Source organism: Phaeoacremonium minimum (assembly GCF_000392275.1).
Source record: "Phaeoacremonium minimum UCRPA7 unplaced genomic scaffold PA7_03_scaffold_604, whole genome shotgun sequence".
Classification (NCBI taxonomy): domain Eukaryota; kingdom Fungi; phylum Ascomycota; class Sordariomycetes; order Togniniales; family Togniniaceae; genus Phaeoacremonium; species Phaeoacremonium minimum.
Genome location: NW_006921506.1, coordinates 178,071 through 195,781, shown reverse-complemented (window position 1 = coordinate 195,781; position 17,711 = coordinate 178,071). Strand labels below are relative to the sequence as shown.

General features: G+C 48.1%; 3 protein-coding genes across 3 annotated transcripts; 2 read left to right on the top strand and 1 right to left on the bottom strand.

Annotated features, from left to right (window-relative positions):
- Window positions 1-2,766: 2,766 nt before the first annotated feature.
- On the top strand, window positions 2,767-3,222 carry UCRPA7_8674 (putative l-psp endoribonuclease family protein; the record flags this gene model as incomplete). Its single annotated transcript, XM_007921185.1, has 1 exon — window positions 2,767-3,222. One exon carries the CDS (start codon window positions 2,767-2,769, stop codon window positions 3,220-3,222), a length of 456 nt encoding a protein of 151 aa, XP_007919376.1.
- A 991-nt stretch (window positions 3,223-4,213) lies between these two features.
- UCRPA7_8673 (putative c6 zinc finger domain containing protein) lies at window positions 4,214-4,988 on the top strand (the record flags this gene model as incomplete). Its single annotated transcript, XM_007921184.1, has 2 exons — window positions 4,214-4,729; window positions 4,785-4,988. 2 exons carry the CDS (start codon window positions 4,214-4,216, stop codon window positions 4,986-4,988), a joined length of 720 nt encoding a protein of 239 aa, XP_007919375.1.
- A 5,256-nt stretch (window positions 4,989-10,244) lies between these two features.
- On the bottom strand, window positions 10,245-11,204 carry UCRPA7_8672 (putative phenylacetate 2-hydroxylase protein; the record flags this gene model as incomplete). The annotated part of the gene is made up of 1 exon (XM_007921183.1): window positions 10,245-11,204. The coding sequence occupies one exon, from the start codon at window positions 11,202-11,204 to the stop codon at window positions 10,245-10,247; it is 960 nt and encodes a 319-aa protein (XP_007919374.1).
- Window positions 11,205-17,711: the final 6,507 nt, after the last annotated feature.

Below are 17,711 nucleotides of genomic sequence, written 5' to 3'. Positions count from 1 at the left end.
TCGGACTCATCCCTTACACTGGGGCGGCATCTATGTCGCCCATGATTGATTACCTGGGACCAATCGCGTCTCGAATTGAGGATATTGCCGCAATGCTTGAGGTCATGGCTGGCTACGATGGTCTTGACCCACGAATGACCCCTGAATCCCCTTTAAGAGATCAAGTAAAACCATATCGCAAGCTACTAGAAGATTTTCGCAATGAAATAGGCGCACATCCTAGCGCTGGTCAAAACTGGAAGGTGGGAATTCTCACAGAGTCATTCCTCATACCTGGTGTCGCTATCGATGTTCGCGAAACTGTACGCAAAGCTGCTCAGCAATTCTTTGAAGCTGCCGGGGCGACTGTTGTAGACATATCTATACCATTACATCAGGATGGATCAGTCATCTGGACTGCATCCACCAGACCATCCATGGCCAGCTGGTTGTGTCAGGGAAAAGCTGCTGGTCATCTTACCCACTTATCACCTCATCTCCAGCCACGATGGCCACCAACTCAAGAGACCTACGATATCATGACGGCGTTAAATCCGGCATTAACTAACATTGTTCTCAGTGAACGCTTTGCAGAAAAGTTCCTTCCCGCAGGGATTGAGGCGAAAGCTCATCGCAAGGTCTTCGAATTGAGAGACGCATATGATAGGGCTCTCAAGGAAGTGGACATTCTCATAACCCCATGTGCACCGACGATTGCAATGCCGCATCCGGAAACAGTGAACAGCGAAGGTCAGACGCTATCGGTGCTGGAAAGACTTCAAGTTGCCATTGGCTTGACAAGCAACACCTGCCCATTCAACGTCACAGGGCATCCTGCAATGAATGTGCCGTGCGGCTTTTCAAGTCCACCAGGGCAGCCCGACGTTCAACTCCCCATTGGTATGCAGGTCATTGGTCAACGATGGGCTGACGAGAAGGTATTGATGGCTGCCGCCTTATTTGAGATGGGACGAGAGTTACAGATGTCGAACTAGCTAATCTGGCAAGGCTACGTTATTGCTTAATGACGTTCGTACGCAACTAATAATACAAGTTTGAGATATCATTTCACACCATTTCAGAGAGACTCGAAATTGTATGCTATCTAGGACTCGCCAGAAAGTCAGCCACTGTCTTGTCCATCCAATCTACGTCTGCCTGGTTGATCCCAGCGCCTGCCAGGTGACCCCAGATTGAGGGTATAACCTTTAGCGACGCGAAAGGAATAGACCGTGACTCTCTCTCGCTGGCTTCCCAACGAAAGTACTGGTCGGTTTGGCAGGGCATGAGCAGCACACGCGCTTTAATTCGCGACAATGCTGTTTCAAGTGAATCACTTCCATCGCCATTGACGACAGTGATGTCTCCCTTTTGCCACATTCGCAATTTCGACAGCATATCTTCGGGATCCCAGCTCGAATAATTCTTTGTGGTCACATCCAGGTCCCAATCGCTCAAGGTTTGATACCCAAGTGACTTGTACGTTTCCTGGTCGAACCACTCGGCGCTTGTCAGCCAAGCTGAATACGCCTTCCCAAAAGCTTGAAGGCCACGAAGTGGCTTTGAAGGAGCGGCAGCGTGGTCCCTGACAACATAATCAACAGAATTCTGCAGTGCAGTCTTCGGTCCTTCCAGAAATTGGTAATTGTGTCGGCTAGTTCGGGCGGACGAACATATGATTACTGCATTTTTGACAAACTCAGGGTACATCACTGTCCAATAGTAGGTGCATTGGCCTCCCATGGAGAAGCCCAGAACCACGTCGACGTTGTTGATCTTAAGATGGTTGGCGAGAAGTTGATGCTGTGCTTTTACGCAATCCCGGTAATCAATCGAGGATGGAAAATCCGATGTATTGGAGGGACTCGATGACTCTCCATTTCCAAATAATGCAACTACAATGATTCTGTAGTCTTGAAGAGCGCCATTGGCAAATGTCAAAGTAGATTGGAGCCGCCCTCGAAAGCATGTAATGACCAGGGCAGTTTTCGATGCAGTGGGGTTTAAATCTAGATAAGCCAGACGAGCAGAGGCCAGGGTCGTTCCATCATGGAATTTCAAGTCTTGAATCTCGTAGACCTGAGCGGTCTGTTCTGCGATGCCTGTCATTTGCATAAATCAACGCTTTGTAGGAGGTTGTCAAATCTAGAGTCGATGGGCCTTAGCAGGATGTTTTGAGCTCCTTTGGGATTATAATCCCCGCTGTTACCTTCGTCATGGAATGCGCGATGCCGAAAATTGGTGTCGATACCAGTGATGACAGCCCCAATAGCCATGGAGACCACCACCAATAACGCTATCCATAACCCCACGGTTAGGCGCTTGTTTTCTGGAGCTAGACCAGTGCGTCCGTCACCTTTCTTGCGCTAAGGACCTAAGGATTGTCCGGCTGCGATGTCTGGCCAAAGATTGGCTGTCGGCCGGTCCGACGAGTGTTGCGGAGCACTACGCCAGTGGCCCCGATTTCGGGAAGATAGCGCCCATGATCACCGTGAGGGCATCCAGCCCACGCGGCGCTGAACCCGTCGGACAAAGGGCTATATCACGGCGGGATTTGCGATGTCATTATCTTTGACGATTATGCTTTTGACCAACCTCACGTGTATTTAAAGAGAATTAGGAAAAGATGGAGACCCCATGGCTTGTAGACCCGAAATCATTGACATGTTCTAAATCAAGCTCCAATTAAGCAATTGAACTTCGAAGCTATTGCGCCAGTCTTGCGTTGCCACAGAAAACATCGCAGGCCAAGTTCCGACTCAAGCTTACAATCCGAAAGTTTTGAACATGTCTCCCAACGGGCAGGCATTTCTGCTTAATCCGGAGCTGCCCGAGGGCCCTACCCGCTTTCCCCAGGCCCGTATTGCCCCGGCATCTCAGCACAAGACCATCTACATCTCGGGCACCGCATGCTGTCGACCAGACGGGACATGGGAGGGTGTCATTGAGAACTCGGACGGATCACAAACTCTGGACATACGGAAACAGACGGCCGCTGTCCTCACAAACATTGATGATATTATCAAAGGTGCTTCAGGCGGCAAAGGCGGCATTCATAACATCATTGACGCCGTCGTCTACATCTTGGATATGAAAAGTCAATACGCTGGCATGAATGAGGAGTGGAACAAGGTCTTTGCAGACCGTGCAAGTGCCCCGGCGAGGGCTACCATTGGAGTAAAGGAACTACCAGACCCCCGAATGATCGTGGAAGTGAAAGCTGTTGCGGTAGTCGAGTTTTAGACGTCCCTAGGAATGCCCTAGGCAATGAGGGCACAGCGCCGTTAATAGGGTTGCTGGGGCAGGTGGAGATCGGAATGGGGCGCTACACCATGGTGCTCGGTATTCGGTGTTTGCCCATTGGTCTCTTCATGCTGCTAGGCCAGGCACTACGGATCCCATACTGGTGGGTTACGTTAGATAGTGACTACTACTCCAAGATAACGAGCTTGTCCTAGCCGATGAGTGCCTCTCCCGATCAAGTAGATAGTCAGCATGCCCCCCAATGGCTTCGATTTCGTGATGGAGCCCTGCTCTGCGACCCCGCCACATTGGACGAGCAAACACTCCTAGCCGTCTACTCAGCATGTCTTCTCCTATGCCCAATCCGAAAGCCAAGGCGTCGTGCTACCGATGCCACAAAAGGAAAAAGCGATGCGACAGGGCGTTGCCATCATGCAAGAACTGCCAGGCAGCGCACGTGAGGTGCAGTCTACTCGACGACAATTCTCAAACGGCGTCATATCCTGTAGCGTAAGTCATGGTTTGATTCCAGTGTCTTTTTCCAAATGATGGACTTCTACACCTATGAAACTCCACAATGTGCCCGTTTGATCCTCAACAAGCATGAAGCTCACTTAAAGTCCGTAGATATGTGCGTAGTTTGGAGAAAAGGTTACAGGACATGGAGAACAAAATGGCATCTAGCTCGCATGTGTCTACTTTCACAGACGATAGCCAGATCCCTTCTTTCAGCGACGACCAGACATACGCTGACTCGAGCATGGGAGACATCACGGCGCTGGAGCGCGAGTGTGACCCATTGCCACCTGTTCCAGAGTCAACCGTGGCCGAGAGCTCGGCACCCTTCCCGCAAGAGTCGGCGTTGATCAACCCGTTACTTCAACAGTCATCGCCGTCTTTTGTCGAGGAGCTCAAAACACTGTCACTCGAAGCCACAGCGGAGCGACATCTGGGGTCAACTTCTGGCATATCATTCGCGAGACTCACCCAGATGGTCTTGCGCCGCCTAACACCAGACAAGGCGGACTTTGTGTTCATCAACGACCGCGAAGACTATAACGGCCGCTTATTCGACTTCAATTCTCCTTTAGATCTATCAGATCCATCTTTATTTGAGAGTCTCAACGAGTCAATCTCTATCCATCCCATACTATTCGGTGATGTCGTTCTAGCAGACATCGTAGAGCCGAACGATGCCGTCGCTGGTCTAGATTTACCAAGCGACCAATCACATATCGATCGCCTGGTCGAGTTCTACTTTGCTCACTCCCATACATTATACCCCATCGTTCACCGCAGCGAGTTTCTCCAGAGCTTGAGACACATGCGAGAACATCCTCAAGACCCAAAGGTCAATTCCCCTCTGTGCCTCTTCAGGATATGGATGGTCCTGGCGATTGGATCCACGGCGTACTCTTCTGTCTCGCTAGCAGAAGAGTCGGAGTCGAGGGTCTACTATAACAAGGCCCTGGAGTACCTTGAGCAAGCTATGTCGTATGGTGAAATGGTATGTATACCGTGACGAAATATTTAATAAGTTGTAGCTGACGGTCATGTTACAGGCTGCGCTGGAAGTCATCATGTTACAGGTGTCATATTCCTTTTTCAATCAACTAGGTCCGAACACCTGGTTTCTGGTCGGTGTGGCTGCTCGCTTGGCTTTAGGTATGGGCCTACATACTTCTTCAACATACGTTGGCATGCCCGTCGACATGGAGCAGAGACGCAAGCGTATATTCTGGTCTATTTACATGATGGATCGGTGAGCTATACTGCTACAAATCTCATACCCATTCACTCGATTCGCTGACAAGAGTGCCAAAATATAGCGTAGTATCGGTTGCGCTAGGTCGTCCATTTGCCGTCCACGACGATGATATAGATGTGCCGGTCAGCTCTCCTAGCACGTATTCATAGCTCATGGCGTCCACTAATGTCGAATAGGCTTTTGCAGGTGCCGATGATGACTATATCATGGTCGACGGCATACAGCCCCAGAGTCCTTTCCAGCCATCTCTCATAGCTGTCCCACTTCATATTCTTGCCCTTCGAAAGATTGCTGGGAAGATCGCGAGACAAGTCTATTCAAATCGAGAGGCTGCAAATCTAAGCATCAAAGAGCGTGAAGCAATACTCCATGCACTTCACAAGGAACTCATCGACTGGCGGCGTAACATGCCATTTCCACTCCCGGATATAAACGACCGGGTTCCTCAACTCACCAGCAATTGGTACGACTTCAATTACTATGTTCATCTTGCAATGATATATCGGCCATCACCTTTGCTCCCTACGATGGATAGCGAACGAGTCAAGATGCTTCAGGAGGCAGCATCTATGTCCCTCCGGCAGGCATTCAGTATGCACCGCCAACGCCGCCTCGCATACAACTGGTTGAATCTACTCGCCTTATTTACCTCAACATTGTCCCTTATCTATTCCACGACTGTCCAACCTAACGATCTTGGCACGGTGCTGAAGGAGACAAGAGCAATCGATGATCTTGATTTGGCCATTGAACTATTTGATACATTGGGCGTCAAGTTCTCAGCAGCAAATAAAATACGACGCATGATTGCAGAAATCTCCAGGCGATATAAGGACTTGCGCGGTCCTGTCCCTCAATCGGGTATCATTATATAACATTGTTTTGGCAGTACTTGACTGGAGAGGTATCTCAAATACTGCTGTAAGATGAGCTCTAGTATATATGAGTTATATCCCTAAAGCGTCTAAAGCATAAACCCTGCATCAATGATGATATTTGTTCCTGTAATGCTCTGAGATGTTGCCAGGCTGAGAACCTGCGCAGCAACGTCCTATATACACACGATACATTAGCAAGTGTGAGTGAAACATGCCGGAAGGGATGCATACCTCAATCCTAACGAACTTCTTCAGCTTGGTCTTTTCCCGGTGTGCTTCTTTCTGTTCTGTAGTGAAGCGAGCTGCCCAGTCCTGCTTTAATGTGAGCTACATAATACCATACTTGTCAGATATTATGCTTACTGTTTGGAGTAATCCGGGAGATACGCTGTTTACCCGTATCTTTGGCGCTACCATTGTGGCTAGGCCTCTGATCATGTGTAATTGAGCGGCTTTTGTGGCAGCATAGGCCTAATCAGACAGTTATTACACCAATCTTCAAGCGCAACAGCGGCTGAACCTACCAAAGAGCTGCCCATTCCATACACACCTGCGAGGGAGGATGTTGTTATAAATGCACCCTCGGTTTCATCAAGATATGATTTTGCAGCTTGGAGAAGCCAAAGATGAGACTTGACATTCATAGTAAAAGCATGATTCCAATCTTCATCCACGACGTTATCGTCGATTGAGGTCGTGTTGGTGAACCTGGTCCATCCACCATTAGAGAATATAACATCGATGCGGCCCATTGCAGTATAGGCTTCCTGCACAAGACGTCGAACATCTTTCTGGGAGGTCAAGTCCGCTTGAATTGCGATATTGTTGACAGCACCTCCATTTTGACTATTGAGATCTTTGATAAGTGTCTCTGCGCGTTTAGTGTTGGTGCTGTAATTAATGACAACGCGATATCCCTTGGTCGCGAAGAGCTTTGCGGTGGCAGCGCCTAAGCCAGCACTTCCAGCAGTGACAAGGATGACAGGGTCGGCAGCCATTGTATAAGAGGTACATACAGCACAGTCCTAGAAGTACGGATACAAGAGATTGGAGCGTGTGGCAGCCACGAATCGTTTAAGTCCAGCTGATGACTTAAACTTCTGACATGCTGTTCACTATATTCCGGGGAGCATGGTCCAGGAACGCCTAGGTACACGTATGAGATGCTGCTACAAGTGCGTGGATTCTAGTGCATGGCGTACTTTATTCGGAGCATCCGACCGTTAAGCAGTGTCCGTTAATTTTCGTTCCGGACAAGGCTCAAAGGTCAAGATTTGTATGATATCTCTCAACATTCTCAGCTCTCTATCCTATTGACCTCGGCATTGAGTGCTGAACATGCATGCGCAAAGCGCCGAATGATGATTTACCGTTAGTCTACCACGGTCCGCCCGATTCGGGCTGTCCGTCAGCAAGCTCCCAATGGTGAAGTGGCTTATCTCACAGAGCCACAGTAGTTGGGCCAATGGCAAACGCCGAGATTTACACTGTTAAATTCTGTTTCAACACCATTTGAGTGGCCGTCCCTTTGTCGTGTGAGTGTCCCACCACATTGCCAGACGGAGGACAACTTGCCCTTGTCATGGCGTCCTTATCGATTATCACTGTGTTCTTGGCACTGTTGCTTTTCTTGGCGAAGTATCTACTGTTAGACCCTCTTTTTCTCAGTCCGTTAAGACGTGTACCTGGGCCTAAGTCGTTTGCTGTGACAAAATGGCGACTTGCGTACGAGGACTGGAAAGGCACCAGTACCCGTACCATAGATCAATTTCACCGAAGTTATGGCCCAGTTGTTCGCATCGGTCCAAATCAAGTGTCCTTCAACAGCTTGTCTGCTCTACGAACAATATACGGGCCGGGTAGTCGGTATGGCAGAACAAGCTTCTATCGGATGTTTGATGTTTACGGGCAACAAAATCTATTCACATTCCACTCGCCGATAGAGCACGGTCAAAGAAAGAAGCTCCTCTCACATGCTTACTCAAAATCTGTCATACTCAAGGAGCCAATAACCTGTATGGTGGAAGATAAGGTCAGGAAATACATGTCTCTTATTGAAGCAGAGCCAGGCCACATCAGCGAGATCTTCAGTACACTCCATTACTACTCTTTGGACAATATCACGGAATTCCTGTATGGGAAGTACGGATCAACATCCGCTCTGGAAGGCGTGAAATTCGATCGCGCCTTAATTAGCGATATTCTCGACCCAGCCAGACGAAAGCTTTCATGGTTCACGGTGCATCTGCCAACCTTGACAAAATGGTTATACACCCGCACGAATATTTTGGAAGCTCTTGTTCGACCAGCATTGCCTATGCAAAAGCCTGCAACGTACGCGGGCATTCGAGCATTTGCTCTTCAAGCTTACCGGAACTTCCATTCGGCTATGCAAGGCGAGAAATGCAATGCGCAAGAAGCGCATTCTGACGGTAAGATTCCCCCCCATATTGATGTTGATCCCTCATTTATGGTCTTTTATCTCACTCAAATGAAATGATTACGGTAATGATTTCATCGAACTGACATGATACATTAGATGACGAGTATTCAATCCTCGACCGACTTTGGCTTCATCACCGAAGTCAAAAGTCAGCTGGAATGGAGGATCTAGAAATAGCTTCAGAATGTGCCGATCACTTTCTTGCAGGCATTGATACAACCAGTGACACTCTCATGTTTCTCATTTGGTCACTCTCGCAGCCTCGAAACAACATGTTTCAGGAGAAACTGAGACAAGAGGTCTTCAGTCTGCCTCCGGAGTCGCTGAATAGCTATGGGTTTCCCACAGCCGAAGCGAGCGACAAATGTATTTATCTAAATGCTGTCATCAAGGAGACTTTGAGGCTCTATGCACCACTGCCTACTTTTGAGCCACGCTCATTATCTATTGACTCTTTAATTGACGGATACGACATACCAGCTCATACGGTCGTAGGCATATCACCATTCAGTCTGCACCGTAATCCTGAAATATTTAAGGATCCTCTCACGTTCAATCCGGATCGATGGCTTGGGCCTGATGCCGCCGAGATGAACCGCTGGTTCTGGGCCTTCTCTAGCGGCGGACGCATGTGCATCGGCATACAGTACGTTTTCCTCTTCTACCATTTATTCATTACCTTCGAGATAGCAACCTCAAGTTTCATCAGTTTCCAATCTCATAATGCATGCTAACTGCCCTCCAGTCTCGCAATGGCGGAAATGACCACACTTGCAGCAACGATATATCGAACTTATAGGACATCGATTGCGCCGGGCTTTGAGGATACTACACCTGGGATCACTGCTCGTTTCGAGGTGTTTTCTGACGATCGCTTCTCTCGTATGCGTGTAAGTTCCTCATACAAAACAGGCCTTGACACACAAGCTGATAACAAATGATAAAGGAACACACATGCCTCATTCAATTCCAGTAGTCTAGCAGATCCTCTACTGGGCTTGGACTAACGAGTCAAATTGATATGAGAAATGTCTCCTACTAGAATTATGATTGTTGATTTTCTGACAGAAAATATAAGCACTATTTTGCCAATCCATGTGATGGAGATGCATATTCGCAAAGTTATTCAATTGAAGTTATATGGTATGCCTATTTGATAACCTTTAATTTGCTTCTTAAGTGTAATTCACTATCGGTTAGAGAATCTGTACGTAAGCCTTTTGTCTTATGATACAGCCATTTGTAGTCAAGTATAGCAACCTTAAACGGTTCAATCATAGCTTTGATTATGCTATCATCGTAATCTCGCTTCAAATATTGTAAAGCGTCATTGTCGTGTTGATTGAGCATAATTATACGTCACTTTATACAAGTGATTCTCCGAATGCTCTTGTGTTATTAAGGCTATGCTCCTCACGCACGTTTCTCCTCATTCCAATGCTATGGGACCGATATGATTCACTCCTTGTAATGCTCCTTAGTTCTCTATTCTGCTATGAGACCGATGTGATTCACTCCTTGTAATGCTCCTTGGTTCTCTGTTCAGCCGCGTCTAAACATTCCGTCGTTGCAGCTGTATCTCTTGGAATTAGCCTGACTTTAAACTCTCTTGGGATTGCAACGAGCGCTGTCTTAAATTGGTTGTATTCCACATAGTCTGTGTTTGGAGGATGCGTCTCGCTCGCTACAATCTTGTATGACGACAAGATACGGACTAGCGCCGCATACAGAAGTCTGGATGCAATATATTGACCTGAGCACGCACGAGAGCCAGTCCCAAAGCTCAAATGACCGAGGCCGCTAGATTCCGCCTCAGTTGGGGGATCAAGGCTCTTGAGCCATCTCTCGGGATCGAATTTCCCCGCGTCAGGCCCGAAATGATCAACATCTGAAAAAAGTCAGCCCCTGTTATCTTTCTGTCCGAGTTAAATAGTCACTCCATCTTACCGTGGTTTCCAGCCTGGGCATTAATCAGAATCATGGTCTTTGGTGGGATGATGGCACCGTTCCAATTGACTTCTGTCACCGTCTTGCGTGGCAGACTCATAGAGCTGACGGTATAATACCGTCCTGCCTCCTTGATGATTGCATTGATGTAGGGTATCTTCTCATCCACAAAGGAGCTGGTCCAAGCATCACGAATGTCCGGATAATAGCGCTTGATGTCCTCATAGGCACGGTCCTGCCAGACTTGCCCTTCCTTCGTGCTCAGGGAACCGATACAAGACGTTAGTGTTCCAGGAATAGTTTCAAATCCGCCAGAGACCAATGATAAGCAGATTGAAGATACTTCGACCCCGGTAAGCTTGCTCTCCTCGTCCTTCAGGATCGCTGCCGAGATACAAGGTTTGTCGACGCCCCTTTTAATCATATCTCGAACTTTATCCAAAAGTAGGTTCAAGTACGAGTCTCGTCGATCACGAAGCTCCTTGGAACGTGCATTCTTTTCGTTATTAGGAATGTATCGCAACAATGGCACGTAGTCCTGTAAGTTTTCAGAAGCGCTGCGTAGAAGCGAGATCGCTGATCCAACATGAAGAATTTCGCGGAGAAGTTCATCGTAGACAGCATCCATACGAATACCATAACAAAGAGTCAAAGTAGTGTTCAGCGCATATCGCTGGATATAGGGCCGAACGTCAACTTCAAGTTCTCCGTTTTGGCTGTCTTTCTTCAAGTCTCGTACGATACAGTAACTCTCGAGGTCAAACATGGGATAATAGTTCCTAAGGGCCGGCCTTCCAAGAGCAGTTCCGGCCGCCTTGCGTTTCTTCTTGCAAGACTCGTCCCAGGGAGAAGAACCAATGGTGAACCCCTGGGTACTGCTAATGACACCATGAAAGGTGTATAGTTTAGGGCGATCGATGACAGCATTTTGGTTTCCAAGGAGCATCTTTTTGCAATCCTCAAACGAGTTGACAACTACAGCCCGGGTGTTGCCTAGCTTGATTTGAAAGACGGAATGGCGGTACTGGCGCCACCACTTTTCGCAAGTACTAGCATGATCCTCGCCAAGCTTTAATAGATGGCCGAATACTGGGACAGCACCTGGTATCTCTGGCAACCCTTTGATGTGAGGGATGTCGGTAACAAAAGCGGCCTAAATCGTGTCAATATGATGTTGGTTCATGTCCGAAGACCGGTTGCTCATTCAGCTGTGAGGGGTAGACCATCTTACATTGTACAGGAGGTATGAGATGAGTACAACTCCGAGCGCAATGAGTACTGGACCAATGTTATCATGATCCCGGAGTTGGGTCAGACGGTACGTCATCGGAGAGATGAGCTCTGGAATCTTAGAATCCATGACGATGTGTTCAGTGATGCTGATGAGCAAAGTTGGCTTCACAGAAAAAGGTGAGCGCCCATGAACCAAATGAAATGTTGAGCTATTATTCCATTTGTAGGCTCATACTACGCTCAGAGATGTTCGATGCTTCATTGTGGCCTGAGATCGGCTATCGTTGCTGTAGAGTTGGGCGGCTTGGGATACAGCGGAGCGGCCGACACGCATCGAACCATCACTAAGCTAGCCACCATTACTGAGTCTGAGACGTCGGAGATTCCCCGCAGTCGAGAATGTATTACTAAGTCATCCGAATTCCGCGAGTGAAGCTTATCTCGAGACAGATGATAGGTCCCAATTAGTCAATGCTGTTAAAAAATTGACTTTACACTCATTAGCTTTGCGTTGCTCTCCATTTTGGCATAGATGTACCACCCAGCACGTAGATATGTCCCACTGTTTGTACATACTTTCTCCGTCAACGAATGTTTCATCGCCCGTCCTATGGTTGCTTTGACAAATTTCGGATCCTCCGACCGTTAGATGCTTCAGTATTACGGTCACTATCTCCGTCAACTTTGGTAACGTATGTGGCAAATGCGACAACCGTAGAGGAGACTGGTATAGGCAATGTAGGGTCAAGATAGCTTCGAAATATTACTATTCTAGCCTTCGAACACTGAAGGCTCAATATTACGATATTAGCTCCAATCACACTCTAACTGAGTCCGTTTAAATTCAGTCATCTTCAACAACCTAATTCTTCGAGATTGGGCTGTTATTAGTTGTTTATCCTAGCCTGACCATAATCGTGCGATCGTGATGGCGCCATCTGCAATTACAGACCTGACATCCTCTTCCCCCTCGATTTCCTCCAAGACCAAAGATGTCGACGCAATGGCTGGTATGGCCCACAGAGGCAAACGGCTCCCTGGAATCCCGAAGTTTACCACTCATACGGAGAAGCGCCAGTGGCAGCTCGAGCACATGGCCGGCGCCTTTCGTGTGTTTGCACGCGAGGGTTACGCCGAGGGCATCTCAGGGCACATCAGTGTGCGAGATCCAGAATACAAAGATCGTTTCTGGATAAATCCTCTTGGAGTACACTTTGGACTGCTTAAAGCTAGCGACATGATCTGCGTAGATCTTGACGGCGAAGTTGTTGGCGGAAATATAGATGGTTCGATCAATGCTGCTGGCTTTCAGATCCACAGTGCCGTGCACCGCTCGCGGGAAGATGTCCATGCCATCTGCCATACGCATTCGGTGCATGGACGAGCGTGGTCTGCATTCGCAAAGCCGCTGGAGATGATCAACCAGGACGTCTGTTATTTCTACAAGGCTCACTCGGTGTACTCAGATTATGGTGGGATTGCAAATGAAACTTCAGAAGGAGAGAAAATTGCCAAGAGTCTGGGGGATGGCAAGGCCGTTATATTGATGAATCATGGTCTGCTTACAGTTGGACAGACAGTGGATGAAGCGGCTTTCCTGTTTTGCCTGATGGAAAGAAGCTGCAAAGTTCAATTGCTGGCTGACAGGGCGGGTCATGAAAAGCACATTGTAAGTGATGAAGAAGCGGCATACAACTTCAAAATGGCAAGCACACCGGTAAGCAAAACCTCACTGCTTTGGAGATACTTACTGACGAGCTCAGGAAACTCTTTTCGTTGAGTTTCAACCTCACTTACAATACGAGGAGGCTTTGTCCAATGGAAGTTACAAGTCTTAAAAAGCTGTGATCTTGAGAGGAGAACGGATATTTCAAAGTTATTTAGCTGAATTGAAGATATTGGCAACAAAGCAATACAACAACTTAGACTATTGCTTCCGTGCTTTCATTCCCAGATCTTTGTGAACTTGGCATTGCTTCTCCAGACAGACTAACCAGGACATCACCGGTCATACCGGTATCACCATCCCGTTATCATCACCGACTTGATTGCCAAGAAAACTTGCCCCATCAAATTGGGAGACAAGTCCAACTAGTGCCAGTCACCTCGGCGTTCACTGTCTCCCTCAATGTAACCTGAACGCCGAGCCCATATCGGGACAGCCGATTGGTGATGGTGTCGTAGATGCACGATAAGGAACCCCCACTCAGGATATTGTCGGACTAGCGTCCGACAACAGCCTTCCGTCTGATCTCCGTTAAGCAGACATTGGCTGCTTATGCTCTACAATGCTCATTGGTCTTATCTGAGGCAACGTAGTTTGGAACCTTCTCTTAGAGCTTAGCAGGGTTGCGTTGCTAGGTATACAGTCACAGCGGAGCACGAAGACTCCTTTAAGCGCACAAAGACCATGCAGGATGCTGATCTGCATGTTATGCTGCAAGGCTCCTTCTTGCAAAGCTGACAAGTTTTTGTAATTATCTTTTTCTTTTTTAGGGAAATTCGTTCGCAATCCGAGTCTTCTAAACCTCAACCACGGAAAAGATGTCGGCAGCCAAATATCCTGAGAAGGGGCCGCCTCCTGAGTCTGTCGATACTCAGCCATCTCTCAGAACCGGCGATGATCTAGCGCAGGGAACATCGGATGTAACCTCTGGTTCACAAGCTTTACATCGGAAGTTGCGGGGGAAGGAAGTTCAGCTCTTTGCAATTGGAGGAGCGATTGGTACCTCTCTATACGTTCAGATGGGCTCTGCTCTTCCCAAAGGCGGCCCTGCAGGACTGTTCATCGCGTTCCTCATCTGGGGCGCAGTCATGTGGGCAGTAAACGAGTGCTTCGCTGAGATGGTAACTTTCCTTCCTGTGCCTTCGCCTTTCATACGTTTCGGTAGCGAATGGGTGGATGGAGCCCTTGGCTTTGCCATGGCGTGGAACTTTTTTCTCAACATGGCATTTCTGGTGCCGTTCGAGATCGTAGCCATGAACATTATGATTACATTCTGGACAGACAAGGTCCCAGTCGAGGCTATTATTGTCGCGATGATTGTTCTCTATGCGGTTCTCAATGTCGCCACAGTACGATACTTTGGTATCTCCGAATTTTATCTATCGATATTCAAAGTGCTGCTGATGTTGGGACTGTTCATGTTCACCTTCATCACGATGCTTGGTGGAAACCCTCTACATGATCGGTACGGTTTCAGGTATTGGAATAACCCAGGCGCTTTCGTCGAGCACCTCTCCTCTGGAAACACTGGTAGATTCCTGGGTATCCTTTCGTGCATATACCAAGCCAGTTTCTCGTGAGTAGTGTTTGACTTTCGTTTTCAGAGTGTTGAGTGCTAACAGAATCAAGTATCTGCGGCCCGGAGTACATCTCAATGGTAGCTGCTGAGACAGAAAATCCTCGCAAGATCCTACCTCCCGCCTTTCGGTCCTTTGTTTGGCGTATTCTCCTATTCTTCGTTGGCTCTGCTCTGTGTATGGGAATTGTTATCCCTTACAACGACTCAACACTCTTAGGCATTCTTGGGGGTGATTTATCCGGTTCTGGCACTGGTGCTGCATCGTGAGTACATGATCTAACTATCTTTGAATAGTGCTAACAACACACAAGACCTTATGTCATTGCAATGCAACGACTGAAGATCCACGGCTTGCCTCATCTCGTCAACGCGCTCATTATGACATCTATATTTAGTGCTGGCAACGGGTTGTTGTTCGCGGCGACTCGCACTTTACACGGCATGTCCCTTGAAGGCCATGCTCCTCGTTTCTTCTCATGGTGTACCAAGGGAGGTGTTCCTATCTGGGCTCTCTTGTTCTCGCTCCTATTCTGTCTACTCGCTTTCTTGCAAGTGAACAGTTCATCCGCCAAAGTGATGACCTATCTTGTCGATCTTGTTACCTGTTGCCAATTAATCAATTACGGCTTCACAGCGTTGACATACCGACATTTCTTCTCTTCGCTCAAAAGCCAGGGGATCTCCAGAGACACTCTTCCCTATAAAGGACGATTTCAGCCATATACTTCCTACTTTGCCATGGGCGGGACTCTATTTATGCTCCTGGCGGGAGGGTATGACTTGTTTTTGACAGGTGGTTGGGACGTGATGTGGTTCTTCTTAGATTATGGCATGATTGCATTCTTCATCATTGCGTTCGTCTTCTGGAAGCTAGTTTTCAGGAGCAAATACGTTCGTCCGGGGTCGGCAGACCTCAGTCTTGGTGGAATGAAGGAAGAGATTGACAACTATGAAGCTGCCCACATACCGAGAACTCCTGGCAAGGTGGACAAGGTGCTCAATAAGATCTTTGAGTGAAGTCACCGGGAATTAAATTGAGGCACTGGTACCTAGAATAGTCAGTTTCAACACCAAGTACAACACCTGAATGGCACAGCAAAAGCATTTCGAACAGAACTGCTCACCGCCCCCCTTCCTCTCACTTGACGCACGACCATACAGTGCTCGCAGCATCCTCTGAATCTCCCGTGTCCGTAAGATGACATTTTGAGGCTCAACATCACATAATCTTTCTTTCCTCGAATTTTGGCGGACATTCGATGATATCATCTTCCATCAGTCCGCTCTTGAGTGTAGTGGGAATTGAACAGCCACTCATTCCTGAAAAACGCGATGTCAATATGCGCACCACTAAGAATTGACATTTTGTAGCTTTTCATCGTCCAAGCGTGGTCTGTAGAGATTGAATAGCGGTTTGCTGTTTGTACTAAAAGTAACCCAAGGCAAAGGCTAAGGAACCGCCAAGGTCCCACTGAAGCGCATCCAATCCTGGCCATAAGCGCCTATATTAATCAATTTAAATGAAAGCGCAACTCGAATACAACACAGCTGGCCAACTCGGAAGCTCACCCCGAAATCTACTATTCGAGCTGGCGGTTTATCCCATCCACCACAAGTTTTGCCCGGGTCAATTATGTCCGGACATCTACGCGCTCGTGTCGAGTATGGTTATATAAGTCGGACATTGGGTGCCCTTGCTTGAATGTTGGATATGATCTTCACATTTGATCTTTTCAGAACAAACATGACGATGGCTTTGAGCGGACCCACACTCAGTCTAGTGTCTACTGGACTCGTGTTGTTAATCTCGGCGGCGTTTGTAGTGGCGCAATCGGAAGCTTCGTGTGCTCTTCCATCAACCTACCGCTGGACATCGACTGGCTCACTAGCAACTCCGAAATCAGGATGGGCTTCGCTCAAAGACTTCACGGCCGTCCCCTACAATGGCCAGACTCTCGTATATGCCACGTATCATGATACGGGATCGAGCTGGGGCTCAATGAACTTTGGTCTTTTCACCAATTGGACTGATATCGCCTCGGCGAGTCAAAATAAGATGAACTCGGCCACCGTTGCACCAACACTTTTCTATTTTGCTCCAAAAAGTATCTGGGTGCTTGCTTACCAATGGGGCCCGACCGCATTTTCTTACCGAACTGCAAGTAGTCCTGTTGATGCAAACGGATGGTCATCGGCACAAACGCTCTTCTCTGGGACCATCACCGGGTCCAGCACTGGCTGCATTGACCAAACCGTAATCGGCGACAGCACGAATATGTACCTCTTCTTTGCAGGAGACAATGGGAAGATATACCGGGCCAGCATGCCCATTGGGAATTTCCCGGGAAACTTCGGAACCGCATCAACAATCATTTTGAGCGACACGTCGAATAACCTGTTCGAGGCAGTTCAAGTGTACACCGTCAAGGGCCAAAGCCTATATCTCATGATTGTCGAAGCAATTGGAGCAAATGGGCGGTACTTCCGCTCTTTTACGGCCACAAGCCTCGGCGGCTCGTGGACACCGCAGGCCTCGAGCGAAGGTCAGCCCTTCGCTGGCAAGGCGAATAGTGGTGCTACCTGGACCAATGATATCAGCCATGGCGATCTGATTCGTAGCAACCCGGACCAGACAATGACCGTGGATCCGTGTAACTTGCAACTGCTCTATCAGGGACGAGCCCCAGGATCCAGTGGTGATTACGGCAAGCTGCCGTACCGGCCGGGTCTATTGACTTTACAACGCTAACGTACGACATCGACTCGAAATCTGTAGGCTATAGGGAGTCTTGTATCAGTATTTGGATACCTACTGTAGGAAGTGGTGTCCTGTCGTTGAACTCAGCGGGTGACGATCCTGAGGCCAACAGCGTCCAGTAACGGCGATAGTGAATTAGGTAAAGATCTAGTCATGT